At 50.7% G+C, this 14,769-nt stretch overlaps 2 protein-coding genes across 3 annotated transcripts; both read right to left on the minus strand.

Moving 5' to 3' along the window:
- Window positions 1-1,492: 1,492 nt before the first annotated feature.
- Window positions 1,493-9,027, minus strand: LOC108938683 (carboxypeptidase Z-like). 2 transcript variants are annotated; one of them, XM_018759512.2, is made up of 11 exons: window positions 8,781-9,027; window positions 8,100-8,129; window positions 6,884-7,258; window positions 5,678-5,893; window positions 5,201-5,397; window positions 3,743-3,904; window positions 3,414-3,572; window positions 2,998-3,133; window positions 2,716-2,855; window positions 2,522-2,621; window positions 1,493-2,234 (listed from the first exon to the last, which is right to left on the minus strand). In XM_018759512.2, exons 1-11 carry the CDS (start codon window positions 8,893-8,895, stop codon window positions 1,885-1,887), a joined length of 1,980 nt encoding a protein of 659 aa, XP_018615028.1. In that variant the 5' UTR covers window positions 8,896-9,027; the 3' UTR covers window positions 1,493-1,884. The 2 variants fall into 2 exon arrangements, with proteins under 2 accessions (XP_018615028.1, XP_018615027.1); XM_018759511.2 differs by having other exon boundaries at window positions 5,168-5,397.
- A 919-nt stretch (window positions 9,028-9,946) lies between these two features.
- LOC108938739 (G-protein coupled receptor 26-like) lies at window positions 9,947-13,717 on the minus strand. Its single transcript, XM_029252323.1, has 3 exons — window positions 12,455-13,717; window positions 11,783-11,896; window positions 9,947-11,185 (listed from the first exon to the last, which is right to left on the minus strand). The coding sequence occupies exons 1-3, from the start codon at window positions 13,120-13,122 to the stop codon at window positions 10,948-10,950; spliced, it is 1,020 nt and encodes a 339-aa protein (XP_029108156.1). The 5' UTR covers window positions 13,123-13,717; the 3' UTR covers window positions 9,947-10,947.
- Window positions 13,718-14,769: the final 1,052 nt, after the last annotated feature.

Genomic DNA, 14,769 nt, shown 5'->3' on the forward strand with positions numbered 1-14,769 from the left:
GGAGCGCCGTGTTGTTAAATGACACACTTACGGTTCATAAAGCACAGCACACAGATCTGGAGGAAGATGACATCGAGGCCTGAAGGTACAGTGTGCATTAGCAGATGCTGGAACTGGCAAAATAAATAAATAAACACACACAGCAGGACCGAGAGGAACGTGTTTTTGCTCAGAAACGATGTTTCTCAAATTTGTGTTGATGTCCCTCAGAGTGGAATAATGTTCAAAGACCGTTGCTGATCGGTGTTAGTGCCAAAGCTGCACCCTGATGCAAATATGTTTGTGATCTTCGATCATGTGCGGTTATAGTTTAGAATCTACAGTGATGTTTGTGGGCAGCGTATTTAAATATTGTGGTCTATGTAAACACTGCAGTGACAGCAGTACTAATAATAATACAATTAACATTTGATAATCCACTAAAAGCAAAAAGTGAGTGTGTGTTCAAGGATGTCTCAGAGCTCTTATACTGAAGGAGCATTTACTGTCAGAGAAGCATTTGCAAAGAGATAATACCACAGTCCTTACGACTGCACTGGGAACCGTGTTCAGAAACAATTTTGCATAGTGAGTGTCCATGGGTAGATCTAGTAATGCATGTTTAGTTTAACCGTTTAATATTACGATATAGATGTATAGTAACGATTTATGTTAGATATTTTTTGAAGTACACAGAAAACATCTATACAGCTCTGCCTTACAGATGTTTCGCATCATATGCGAAACTGATGAGTGTGGAATCAGGGCGCCCCCAGTGGCTATTCTGTAGATTTACTTTGCTTTTTTAATTATTTAAAATATTTATTTATATATATTTTTTTTAAATATTAACGGGTTATGAGCAAAGGGAAATGGAATCTGAAAAATACCAGTGCTACTCTGTTTTTTAAAGGACAACATGCAATAGCGTGCGAATTCTTAACTGGGACTTCTGGAACTCCCAGTTCTGCCAGTTGTGCTTTTAATTTTACTCTATTCATGTATGGTATTTATATCATATACACTGGAATATATGTGTATTTTTAATAGAAATTTATATTCTTAAAAATGACTATTGTCAAACTATTATGTCTCTTAGATCATTTTTTGTCTCTTTGTACTGAGTTTCTCCGAAATTTGAAGTTTGTGTCTATTTCCCACGTGGTGAGCGGCGCCCCCTGGCGGCCGTAATCGGACTTTCTCTGTAGGGCCTCTCAGTCCCCGTGTCTCTCCTGCTGGTCCAACTCCTAGTGGGGCATTTGCTTTCCCTCTGTCAATTTGCTGTGCTGCCTCTGCTTGGTGTTGGTGACCCGACATGGTCACTCCCTGGACCTGGCCACTCCCTCAGAAAGTCATTGTTGACACCTGTCCACTCCCTGGGTCAGTGATCGAGTTCTTAAATAAGTTTTACTTAACTATAATTTAATGATGGCATTACTGACATGCTGTACAATTTGTATAACGTATATGAACAAAATTAAATTGACATGTGATTTGAAAACTGTGTCTTTGGCAAAAGATTTTATTTAATTTTTCATATCCTAAAGCACCACCTGGTCTGTCCATTCCATAGCACCGCAGTAATGAAGAGAGGCATCAAACAGTCTGAAAGCGTAATAAGGAACATGGACAGGCGGTGACACCTCCACAGGGGGAAGGTGAAGAACATGTTTTCCAGGTTGTAGGCAGTACAGTCAGGCTACAGAGGGTCATGGATTAGGGGGTCATTCAGGTCGTCAGTGCAGAAGGCGCAGAGATGCTGTGAGGTGGACAGAGAAAAGTCTAAATGTGTCCTGACCTGAGGAGACGCTTGTATGTGGACGAGCGTCTCACCGCTCGGGAGTGTCCTACGAACTCAGAGACACCTGTCTGAGGACCACCGCCACGCCCGTGCTCTGGGAACGCCTATTCGTTCCTCAGGAGCCAGGTGGGGGCCGCGTTGCCCGCCTGGATGAAGTAGGACCACCACCAGGGCTTCTCGTGCCTCTCCTCGCCATTCTGGCCCAGCTCGGTCAGTGTGTAGCGCTCAAACTGATTGTAGGGGTCGAAGCGCTCGTAGGTGTCCATCATCTGGGGGCCAAAGTCCTCCATGCCCGGCTCCTGGAGCTCCTCCTCCAGCACAAAGTCGACGCGCCCAGCCTGCTGCATGCGAGCGGGAAGCCGCACCTTCTTGGTGAGCCGGCGGTACCCGGGCGCGTGGGCCGATACGATGTGGATTCCTGGGGCGAGCAGCCGCCAGTAATCGCCGTCTTCAGCTGTGTGTGGCAGGAAAGAAGTAGAAGGAACACCTGGTCTTATAGAGCTGTTTGTTTCCAGGACAACCAGTTCTGCTTCCCTTTGCTGTGTGCGACTGTGCGTAAGGGCAAGCGTGTCTGAGGACACCTTTCATTAGACCCTAAACAGAACCTCTAGGTGAGGCGATGCTCAACTTGTGCAACACATTTCTCCTAATGTTCTTGTCACACCATGCACAGCATCACAACGGCATCAACATCCATTGTATGTAAGAGAACACGCCAAACGTGCCGTTGCTAGCGGTTACCTGCGGTGATGTCGTGCCATATTCCTCTCACTGACACTCTGGCTCCCTTTATCCCTTTGCCATGCTTGTCTTTGACGATCCCTTTGATACCGCGGTGTACCTGGAGAAGAACACAGGTGGAGCTCAGTGGGTCTCCTGCCCCATCCAGCTCCGCGGAGCTCTGAGTCACACAGTTCTGGTTCTGTCGGACCCACCGATTCCATGAAGCTAAGCAGTGACTCCTTGTTGCGCTGCCACTCGATGTAGAGCTCCTCTTCGGCGGGGAACTTGTCGCAGCCCAGCTCCACTGTGATCTCAAAGCAGTTCGTGTGCAGATAGTTGAAGTCCGACATTCCTGGGAAGGTGGGATGCATGATGGTCAACTGGAAGACCCCCCTGCTGGAGATCTTCTTGCATGCAGATTCCATGTGGAGACCACTCTACGTGAATCCAATGCCCCAGGAACACCCCCTTCCCCACGGACCAGTGCTGCTCACCCCCCGGGAAGCTGTACCACTGGGCTCCGTTGATGATGCCCCCTTTGCTGCTGAAGAAGGCGCCACACCTGTCTGTGTCATTGTCCGCCATGCTGGCGTGGGCATCCGCGTAGGTCCTGGCCAGCAGCTTGAACACCTGCAAAGGACCAGTGCCCCCCATGGACAGTGTAACCATGGACCCCACCCCCACCTGATTCTTACAGAATCAACCTGCCAGCTCATATTGTTACTATAGAAAGAGCTCCCAGTGTGATACTGTAACCCCGTTACCATGGCCCTTAGCAATGCAGCAGGTGCCATACCACGTTATCACACCAGAGCATCTTTAGTGACGTTTTTTAAACATCACTGAAACCCAGAGTTTGCTGAGGTTTCATTCGCCCTTCACTCCTTCCTGCTGTCACACACAGTGTCACCTGCTCATCCGGGGTGGGCGAGAACATCTTCTCTTCCTGTGGATGTTTGGACAGGTCGAACGGATAGGAGACCACAAGCTCTCCGCCATGCAGGCTGGCCGAGATCACAAAGGGAATGGACCTTATCCATTTCATCACTGCGTACGTCTCGGGGGCCACCTGGGGACGAAATGGTGAGAGCTCTCACACCATGCGCTTCCGCAGAGTTGAGGGCAAGAAGGGAGCTCAGACCCGGCCTGTACGGAGATCAGCCAAAGACCGTGGCATCACTCTCAGCAGAACCAAACAGCTAAGATAACCATGGAGACATACGACAGACCAGTTCTTACCTTCCCAAACCAGTAGGAGTCCGGAATGGGAATGTGGTCGCTTCTGTACCGCCTGCTCCTGCGGCGGCTGTAGACGATGGACGTCAGGTCTGGGAAGTTGCGGTTTAGGTCAATGTTCTGCGCGTTGGCGCGACCGCTGGTCCAGCCGTTGAACGTGGGACCCTGCAGATCCCATTTGGTCGAGGTGAAGAGCACAGGGCCGTGAGCTAGAGCCAAGGGACGGCGTTGCGGTACAGCAGGGGAGGGGTGTGCGCAGCAGCCGAGCAGAAAGGTGACATGAGTGAAGGTGATGAGGAAGCTGTGGCAGCGCGAGGACAGCATCCCCACACTGACACACAGCGAGGTGCTCCAGGATGCTCCTTCGTGACACACACCCCTACACTGCCCCGTTCAGTTCTTCATTTAGATCGTTATTTGCTATTTATTTGTTATTGTTATTATTAAGTTTTGGCTGTAATTTGTCATGTATTATTTCTTTTGACTTTTATTTTGCCCGAAAGTTGCACTGCATCCTGGAGCAGCCACTCGTCCGAGAGCAGATCAACACGGCTTTGTGGCGGTGCCACTGAGGGGAGGGAACGAAGGGCGACACGGGCCACTTGGGTTTTCACTCCTCTCGCAGTAAAGACTCTCATTCCAACTGAGAAATTAATTTTCCTTGCTGTAGTTAAACATAAATTGGGGCTTCCTGTATATTTCATATTTTAAATGCTGTATATTTCAAAACGCTACCTGTTTTGTCTTATTTGTAACTGTTCAAAATTAGATATCCAACAAAACCAAATCCATACATTTTGCATAATTAAGCTCAACTTCACTTGTTTTTTCTTTTTATTAGATTCAGAAAAATACAAGTAAAATTTTAGAAGTATGTGCTGTCATGCACACCTGTTGGATATAGTCAGTAATTTTTGTTATGCACACTAAATCTCATTTTATGGTCATTTGCGACGTTATGAAATTTGGCCCGTGGTGACCTTGGTGAGCAGCCAATGAACTACAGCTACTTTAGCACTGGAAACAGCTGCAGGACAGAGAGATGTCACACAGAGTGGGGTTACGTCAAAGCTCTCCCACTGCCAGGTGTCCAGGGACTGGGACTGAGCTCCATTCTTACTGTTGCTCGTCTACATGGCACTGCAATGGCAGCTTCACACCAGCCGAGCGTGAGCGTGTGGACAGCACTACTGGTGGGCTGGACATAACATCTGGAACTGGCCAGTTTGCTCTTGCACTAGAGGGTGTAAAATGGGTCCTGGCCCGTTTGCTCCTGCACTCAGTGGTGTAAAATAGGACCTGGCCTCTTTGATCCTGCACTGAAGTCCCCTTCACACCGCAGGGGGGGTCAGGCGAGGACAGTCTGGTAATGGGAACCAGGGGCTGTTAGAGAGCATCCAGGGCAAACATCAGAAAAGGGATATTTACTTGCTCGCTGTCTGGGTCATTGCTATCCTCTACCTCTGCAGCGGCCAGCTCGTAGCCGTCGGGGTTCATGGAGGTGAGGATGTGGATGCGGGTGCTGTTGATGAGGCTCTGGATGCGCTCATTGCCCAGCTGGTACTCAGAGCACAGGTACTGAGCCAAGTAGATGAGCAGCTGCCTTCCCAGCACCTCGTTTCCGTGCATGTTGGCAACGTACTTCACCTCGGGCTCCACTGAGGGTAGAGATGACCACATGTGAGGCTAAAAGCAGACAGGCTCCGCGGCCGTGACCCAGAGAACCTGCCAGAGAGTGGCCGGGACTGAAGGTGTTTTAATTTGGACCAGCAGGGACCACTGGACAGAATGACTCCAGTGACTCCAGCCATCTCTCCACCAATTACTAGGAAGGAGGACACACTTGTGGCTCAGGACCCTGGCTGTGGACTCAACTGAGCTGTACCTGAGCTCTGCTCAGCTCTCATTTTTAACAGCTTTGAGGCGGGTGTTACTTACGTAGGTCATGCTGTCCCGGGTTATCTGAAAACTCGATTACCAGAAGGTCCTTCCCCTCAAAGCTTCTGCCGATGCTGTAGGTTTGGGAGATGTGGGAGCACTGTGCGGCGGTCTTCTTCAGCATGTTTATCATCTGTGCGTTGGAGTGGTAGATGAACTGAATGATGGTGGAGGGCTCTTCAGGGGAAATGCTGGCCAGAGCGACCTCTTGCCTGGCTGGAAGTGGTCCCAAGGCACATGAAGGGAGAAGAAGCATTATTGCTTTGATATGCAAAACCATAATGATCACTGCTGAGCAGGACAAAGGGCTGCAGCGCTGCTGCCACCAGCTCTTAACAATCCCTTCATCCTGGGAAGTGCTGAATCCACAGAACTCTCCTATTAATGTGACCGATGTTGCAGTTACGCACAATCATGAGTGAAATAATGAAGAATCAAAGGCTGTGGGGACTGAGTTCTCGTCAGGCCAAATTCTGAGTCACCACCAAACTCCCTATAGTGTGGGAATTGCTAATCCGCAAAGGAAAGGTGCCAAACATCTGCACGACTTTTAGTTTCACTTTTGGGAAAACATTTCAAAAAGGGGCTTAAATCCTGTGTAAAACTCTTCCAAACCAGATAACATCCTGAGAGGCTGTTGATGAGTACTGTGCTGCACAAGCAGAAGTGACATCATCACAGGTTTTATTTTTGAGGGTAACATTGAAATGTCTTTACGAGCACATTGTGTTGGTACCTCTCCTGGCCCTGGCACACTCGTAGTAAAATGCAATGTGAGCCTTGGGTGACGTACCATCTGCCCGTTTGCTGGGAGTCAGAAATGTGAGACTCTATAGACACCTTGTCTGAGTCCAAACAATTCACATAAAGGGAATGTGTCTTCAGCTTTAGCTTGTTTCACTTTTAATGTAGCATTTGGTAGCTTTTAATAGGGTTCCAAAGATACCTTGAAACCATGTATAATGTAAAGATCTTCACACAGTTGATGCTATGGAATCCTCATTAGTACCCATAACATCTCATAAATATCCAGCTGATCACCTTATGTACAGTTACGTCCACAGACTCTACCCAAAGCTGTTCATGCAGAGGTCCACCAGACAACCAGCAGAGATCCCACCTGGACCGCTTGTCTGTAGACCCTGCCTGTAGACCGTAACGAGGCGGCCCGTTTAGAGACCCCTCTGAGTCCACGTGACCTCATACCTCTCAAGCCCTCCAGGGGGTCGTAGCATCCCTCCTCATCGCTGACAAAGAAGCGGTCGCAGTCCAGGAAGTAGGGCCAGGCCATGCTGATGCCTTCGAAGGCATGGGCACAGGACCTGCGTACGTCCTCGCAGGTGGTGCGGCAGGGCTTGACGGGGCGGTCGCGTTCGCAACGCGGCACCACCACGGAGCAGCCCAACATGCGCAGGTCTGGGCTGCACTCTCCATTCAACAGGGAGTGGAGAACGCTGAGCAGGAGGTACTCGGTGCCCATCTCCACCTCCTCCCGGGATCGCTGGTCCAGCAGGTTGGGGAGCACGGTCTTGCTGTAGGACATGTCGTCGCAGTAGCCCAACACGATGTCTGTGCACTTGGCTGCACAACCAAGATGCAGGAGGAAGTGTCAAAACCCTTCTCTGACTTTGGCTTCAACAAGAAGCACAACACACCAGCGCAAACACTGCGCCTTTTTCTAGAAATCGTGTTTTACAGTACAATAAACCGTTTGACTGTCCCCATGGGACAACATACCGTCTTTGGAACGTCACAGTCCAGCCGTCTCCTGACATCAAGCCAAAGCAAGCAGTGTTACTGTGACCGAGGAACAACCCTTTGTGCTGAGATCTAGTGCCAGACTGGACTGGATAAACTGCCTGGGCTCAAGTCCCTTTCCTAACCTCAACGTTTTACACAGTCTGATACTTGAGTACCAGATCTCCTCAGGATCAGCGACGCTTTCCAGACACTTCTGATTCAAACCCATTCACTGCTTATCAAGCGTTACCAAAAGTTACAGTTATTACAGTTTTCCCTGTGGAAACTTCTGGAGCATCTCTCTGAAGCACCTAACTGCACGCGCTGTTGCCTCCACCGTTACACCTTTGCTCTCAGCACAGCTCCAGGTCTTACTGCAGCCTTTCACCTTAACCTGCAGTTCGAGGGTTCAACAGCAGGGCCCGACTAAGCGGCACGGTTCTGCGGCTCTTCGGCCGTGCTCCGGAGCGTCACGCGTAGGTTCCTGCAACGTTCAGCCTCAGCTTTCTGGGTCAGTTAGAATGAAAGGTAACGAGCCAAGTATATTTAAACCACATACAAGTTCCATAAACATACGGAACGTGGCATGGAGGAGAGCGCTGGGACTAAAGTGTGTGTGACAGTGCGAAGGGTACGACCTCCGAGGCTCAACTGTGTGAGGACAGAAGGACAGCAGACGTACGTTTCTCTCTTGCTGTGGCTCTGCACCTCCCTGGAAGACAAGAGACACGGGGGAGGGGAGGGGGGGGGGGGGTCACTGGCACAGACAGGGGTTCAAGCGGCGAGTCCAGCAGTAGATGGCAGTAGTGAGTTTCCTGAGTCGCTGTCACTGTACAGCGAGTGTGTGTCACACATTAACACACACACAACATTTCAGTCTCGAACGAAAACAAGATGCGGTAGTAAAGTGAAATAAAAGAGAGAGCATAACTCCTAGAAAAAAATCCTTTTTTTTCCGGCACAGTTGTGCTGCTCTGCCACTACATAAAACACACAGAAGCGAGTGATTAGTAGTCGGGCATTTGTTGATGCGAAACACACACATTTTCCAAGCCGGATGCCGCAATGTTATGTGAGACAGGAGTTTATGTAAAAGCAACGCGAATCTGTGAATTATCGGGTGAATTAAGTGGAGACGAATACACTCGGTGCGTAAAAACGCGTTTTGTCCCCCAGAAATAATAAGTGTTCATCGTCGGACCCACCCCCACCGTCCACCGAAACACACCGAGTGCGATCGGGGAAGCGGCGGGTTCCCACCGACCGAGTATCACTGTGGTAAAGTAGTGTACCAGTGCTAGTACACGGCTGTAAAAGGCCCGTCCTGCACGTGCGGTAACACACGGTCCGACTGAGTTTTTACCTAGAAGTTCATCTCCAGGTTCGCACCTCGGGGGGTCCGAGCGCGCGAGCGCCGCGAGGGCGGACAGCGCGAGCAGCACCGAGCTCGTCTTCGTCGTCTTCATCATCTTCGTCATCTTCGTCACGCGCACGCCTGGATGCTGGGACAGGACCGACCTCTGCTCTGGGTGTCCTCGGGGACCCCCTGCGCTCACACGCAGCTTCCGCCCGACAGCGCAGCCGCCCCCCAACTCCGCTTTACTCCGCTTTACTCCGCTTTACTCCCCGTCTTGCAGCCGGTGACGAGGTGCCACAGAGCTGCGTGTTCAGCGGGAGAGCCCGAGTGCTCACTGGGGCCGCCTGCTCTGCACTTTAAGTTTAAACACACACTGTACACAATACACACACTGTTCTGTGCGCGCTCTTACGCACTCTTTCATCACACAGGGGATCCAAGAGCTGGCTTACTTAATTTTTCCTGCAGGTTTTCAAATAACACTGAGATAAATGCGTTTTTATTGCGTAGGAGGCATTGGGAATTATTATTATTATTATTATTATTATCATTATTATTATCAGTAGTGTTTTTTTTTTAGCTGATGCCCATGTCCAAAGAGTCTTACAACACCGCTTTCTTCTCTACCGTATGGTGTTTCATCTTTGGAGAGCACCAAATCAGCTGCAGCAATGAATGAGCTCAGGATCCCGATGTGTTGGTTTGGCCCTTTGACCTTCAGGCCTGTGTGTGACCCTCCAGGTGAGCATCCCTTCGCTTCATCCCCTCTGCTCTGCGGTCTCCTGCCGTTATTCCCTTTAAAGTCCTCTCTGCTCAAATGTCACCGTAAGGAGAGGACGAATGGATCCGCTGTGTGACTCAGAGCCGCAGCCTTTGTGTCTCCTGCTGCACAGTCTCCAGGATGCTTGACCTCACTGACCTCTCTCTCTCCTGCATCCCACCCTGCCTATAGGGGGCGCTCAGCAGGTGTAAACCTCTAATGAGCAGTGACCCTCTGGAGACGGCCTGACTCAGATGTTTGGTGGTCAGCATGAGCCCACACCCAGTGTAGTGAACACGCACACAAACACACACGCAGAGTCTCCATCAACTTTATTGCACTACGTTCACAAAAGTAGATACAGCAGGCAGTCTGCAGTAGGACAGACACTCTTGTTCACTCCTGAACTGTCTCCTCCAAGTGGAAACAGAAACATATGAACATTGGCCCATGAAGCTGTTATTTTTCCCACTGGAACATTGAAAATCTAACAGTTATTTATTACTAAACTCTGGGACAAACACATTTCTGTAAAGCACTTGAACTGCGTGACATTCTCCACTCAAATTTAGTCTCTGGCTAATAAAATAATCATTTTAACAAATATGTTTTTAAATGCGGTGCAAAGTAAGTTCTCTAAAAGTTTAATATAAATATTTTATAAACCATTTCTGCCAAACAAAATAGAAGTACAAATATGTCTGAGATGTGGCAATACATTCAGTTTACAACATACGGTATGCTCTGAGATAATAGCAATAATAATAATTGTAATCATAATAAAAATTGTACTCGCCTTTGGCTTTTACTGAGACAACTAGCTGCAGATCAATGGTAAAGTGCTCTGGGGTCCAGTGGCTGAACTATGTGGGTGATGAGCTGCAGGGTGACGCCTGGTGAGGAAGGTGACGAGAATGTTCTCATGCTGGACGGGAGGCATCCCCTAAGTGTCCACCTCAAACAGTCACCGATCACACCTTCTCCTTTTGCTGTAGCGCCAACGTGTCTAGTGTCCAAGCAGAGGTCTACCTTCAGCGCCACACCTTCCAGCGCGCTGACATAGTAGTGCTCAGTGGCCACTGTCACTCTGAGCTGCAGGGACTCATCCCATCCTGGGTTAGTGCTGGACTCATGGTGAATCACCACAACAGATGAGGTCCCTGTCCTTCTTCTTCAGATGTTGCCATGGAGCTCCATGGCGAATCCCCTCAGGTCAGCTGCTGTTTGGCATGTCTGCGAGTCACCGCAGTTCTGCCGGCTCTCCGGTTGCCTTCGCTGCTCTTGAGGGCCACGTGTCTGTCCATCGCATCCAGGCTTGTCCATACCGATCTCCTGCTGCTCTCTGTGGATTGGTCCATATCCACAGCATCCTGTCCGGCCGCATGCTGGGGCTCTGTGTGCCATGCCATTCTCCTAGTTGATCCTCTGCAAGCAGGAGTCGTTCTCCGTGTCCACGGAGGTGCTGTGGCCGGACGAGGGGTACAGGTCCCGCTTCAGCAGTCGGTTGACGAGCTGGACCAGTACCTTCTTGTACTGCTGCCGCAACAGTGAGTAGGCAAAGGGGTCTGAGGCAGCCTTGCTGTACGTCAGGCACTTGGTCACAATGCCCCAGTGCCGGCTGACTTCCACAAAGGGCAGCAGCTCCACTAACCTGGGGTTGGGTGGGGTGGGTAGAAGAAGGGTAACCGTGAGCAGTGGTGCAGCCCCCTGGATTTACCCATAATAATCCACACATACCTGTAATATTTCCACATTAAGCTGTTGGCAGCAGGGGGCGTAGTGGTTAGAGCTGGAAACTTGTGCTTGAAGTTTAACAATTGAATCCCCTCCTGCTGTAGCACCCCTGACAGATGTACTTACCCTGAATCGATACAGCAAAAGTTACTCTGCTGTATCAATGGGTAAATGAGTGGAAGGTGCTTTGGAGGATTAAATTAATAAATAGATGGAATGGTTTTTTGTTCAGGTACATTTTGGTGTAAAGGTTCGCCATCTGTGGGTGTGCGGCTCAGAACAGAAGCTCGTCGCACACCCACTTTTATTCCTCGCGACCACATATTTTAACAGAAAGTCAAAGTGCTTAGACACCGCGGTGTGGTGCGCTCGCTGAAAACATTACACTCCAGACACATTTTAACAGAATTAATTCGCCCACAAGCACTGGTCGAATTTAAGTGTTTTTTTCCCCTGCAGTCGGAGACACTCCTCCCAAGTAGTGCGTAGCACTGAGCGCTGAGCGCGCGCTCACCTGGTCATCACGTACGGGCCGAAGCAGAGGACGAAGGAGCCGATGAAGATGCTGATCTTCTTGGTGGCGCGCTGCTTCCTCTTCTTCTGCTCGACCAGACACCGCTGCTTCACGCTGGACGGTGCGCGCGACACAGAACAGCTTCAGCACCGCGAGGCGCGCGGACACGCGCTCACATTCGCATGCGCCGCGGTCAGTGCGCGTCACCGACCGACTGACTGGTATAGCGTGCAATTAGGGAGGTGAAACTCGCACAGCTTTAAAATAATCACAGGCAGCGAGGAATAAACTGCGTCAAATGCACTTGATGGCATTCAGCGTAGATGTCGGTGTGTGGGTTTAACAGTCTGAAGGTTCTGAGTTTGAATCCCCGCTCCTGCAGCGCTGTGGTATCCGTGATCATGGTACTTACCCAAACTGATCCAATAAAAAAAAAAATTACCCTGCTCCTGTATAAATGGGTAAATCAGTGTAAGTGGCTAAGTGTACAATCGTTACCATTTTAAATCCACTTCGAGAAAAGTGTCATATAAAATACAGTTTATAATTAATAATTAAGTGTCACTCGTGGCAGCAAACCTGACACTGCAAGCCGCTTTAGAGACAAGTATCAGATGAAGTAACAACAACAACAATAAATAATAATTCCCATGCACTTCCCGCGCCGGCTACCTGGGGTGGATGTCCACGAGCAGGAAGAGCGTCTGCATGGTGATCACGTCGATCCTCCTGCAGTGGAAGCGGGCCACCTGGAGCACCTTCAGGTACGCGAAGCACAGCGTGAGCAGCGCGAGCGCGAAGGTGCACGCGTGGAAGGCCACGGTGAAGGCGGCGAAGGCGGCGCGCGCGCCCTCCGCGCTCAGGCGCAGCGTGCACGAGGCGTACGCGTGGTGGTAGTCGGCCCACGAGAGCAGCGGCGGCACGGCGGAGAAGGCGAGCGCGTGGAGCCACGCGCACGCCACCATGAGCACGGCGTCCCGGTGGCGCATTTTGCTCGAGTAGCTGAGTGGGAAGACCACGGCCACCCAGCGGTCCAGGCTCAGCGCGGCCACGCTCAGCATAGCGTTCGCGCTCAGGAACGTGTCGAGAAAGCCGAGCGCGTGGCACAGGCGGTCGCCTACGGGCTTTCGCTCCGTCACCATGCCCAGCAGCGTGGCGGGCATGCTGAGCGCCGCCACGAGCACGTTGCACACGGACAGGTTGGCCGTGAACACGCCCGGCACCTGTCTGCGGATCTCGGCGCTGCACGTGAGACACAGCAGCACGAGCGCGTTCGAGAGCAGCGCCAGGAGCGCGAGCGCGGCCACGACCAGAGCCAGGAGGCTCTCCGCCGGGTCCATCGCTCGGGATTCGGGCGTCAGCAGCGCATGGTCGAGTCCTCGCCGCGGGGTCCCCGTCAGCCCCAGGACGGCGCTGTCCGGCGTGCTGAAGGGGCGCGGTTCATTCCACCTGTCACGCGGGGCGTGCGTTGCCACGGGGACGCGCCTGTGCCGGTTGAGCTAGTGCGCGCGGTGCCACTGCGGTCCTTCAGCCAGACGCGCTGGGGAGTCGCGCGCAGCTCATGCGCACAGCATCCCTGCTGTGTGAGCCCTGGGTTCGACAGCCTCCGCGCGGTCCCGGACCCGGGTTCGTGGTGTCGTCGATGGCAACTTTTTACGCGGGTGGTTGTCAGAGGTACAGTACAGTAAACAGTGACAGGGAACTCCTTGGATTTCTTTTCCAACGCGAAACTTCACTTCGTTCGTCAAATTAAATGTTTCCAAATATAGCTGATGTCCTTTTCGTGTTGGCAGAAACACACTAAATTAAGGCGGATTACCATGATTCATGATGCCGCCTCATTAATTATGCGGTACGTTTGTAGAGGAACTTCCGCCTCTCGCCACTGTTTACTTAGTCATCAATAAAACAGTAGCTGTTGTCAAACTTCTGCTCTTCTTCTGCGGTGAAAGCAGAGCAGTGAAGTCTTTCCTTCTTTTCCACGTCCGCCTTCCTCCGTCAGCGCCCTGCCCTCCTCTTATAGAGGGCCGCCTCTGGAATGAGTGACAGCGCTGCCTTCCGCTCTCTTTGCCCCTCTCTTCTCTCTACATCCCTCTCTTTCCCTCTGTATCCCCCGTTTCCCTTTTTCCCATCAATTTCCCTCTCTTCCCCTCTTTTTCCCCCTATTTCCTTCTCTTCCCCTCTATCTTCCCATATATTTCCCTCTCTTCCCTTCTGTTTCCCCTATTTCCCTCTCTACCCCTCCGTTCCCATCTATTTCTCTATGTTCCCATCTGTTTCTCCTATTTCCCTCTCTTTCCCTCAGCTCGCATCTGTTTCCTTCTCTTCCCCTCTGTTCCCATCTATTTCCCCCTGTTCCCATCTCTCTCCCTCTCTTCCCCTCTTTTTTCCCCTATTTCCTTCTCTTCCCCTCTATCTTCCCATATATTTCCCTCTCTTCCCTTCTCTTCCCCTCTGTTCCTATCTATTTCCCCCTGTTCCCATCTCTCTCCCTCTCTTCCCCTCTTTTTTCCCCTATTTCCTTCTCTTCCCCTCTATCTTCCCATATATTTCCCTCTCTTCCCTTCTGTTTCCCCTATTTCCCTCTCTTTCCCTCAGCTCGCGTCTGTTTCCCTCTCTTCTCCTCTATTTAACTCTTCTCTGCCTCTCTCTGTTTGTTTCCCTCCATTTGCTCTGTTTGTTCTCTTTGTTTTCCTGTGTTATTCTGCAGGCCACACTCATAACTAAATGAACTAAATGGAAGGCAGAAAACTCAGCTCTCGTCTCCTCATCACAACAAATTAATCTGATCAATAAGAGTAAATGGTGTTGAAAAGGACATTAAACAGACAATAAACCCGACTGGCCAAGTGTTGTTTTCTTGTGGTTGAAACCACTTAATGGCTCATAATTTTCATTCTTTCGAACAGTTGTGTGTCGAGGTGCAGCCTGGTCACGCCGTGTGACCGAGGACCCGCCAACAGGCTCACTGTGTGGCCAGCGAACCC

The sequence above is a fragment of the Scleropages formosus genome, chromosome 5 (genome assembly GCF_900964775.1).
Source record: "Scleropages formosus chromosome 5, fSclFor1.1, whole genome shotgun sequence".
NCBI classification, from domain to species: Eukaryota; Metazoa; Chordata; class Actinopteri; order Osteoglossiformes; family Osteoglossidae; genus Scleropages; species Scleropages formosus.

Bases quoted from the DNA above. Each gene is read 5' to 3' on its own strand.
- LOC108938683 (XM_018759511.2), bottom strand. From the start codon at position 8,895: ATGACGAAGATGATGAAGACGACGAAGACGAGCTCGGTGCTGCTCGCG. The intron at 7,259-8,099 runs GTACGTCTGCTG...TTGGTTGTGCAG, and splicing joins AGCCACAGCAAGAGAGAAAC to CCAAGTGCACAGACATCGTG. The intron at 3,573-3,742 runs GTAAGAACTGGT...TTTCGTCCCCAG, and splicing joins ACTCCTACTGGTTTGGGAAG to GTGGCCCCCGAGACGTACGC.
- LOC108938739 (XM_029252323.1), bottom strand. From the start codon at position 13,122: ATGGACCCGGCGGAGAGCCTCCTGGCTCTGGTCGTGGCCGCGCTCGCG. The intron at 11,897-12,454 runs GTAGCCGGCGCG...CGCACCGTCCAG, and splicing joins CTCGTGGACATCCACCCCAG to CGTGAAGCAGCGGTGTCTGG. The intron at 11,186-11,782 runs GTGAGCGCGCGC...ACCCAACCCCAG, and splicing joins GGCCCGTACGTGATGACCAG to GTTAGTGGAGCTGCTGCCCT.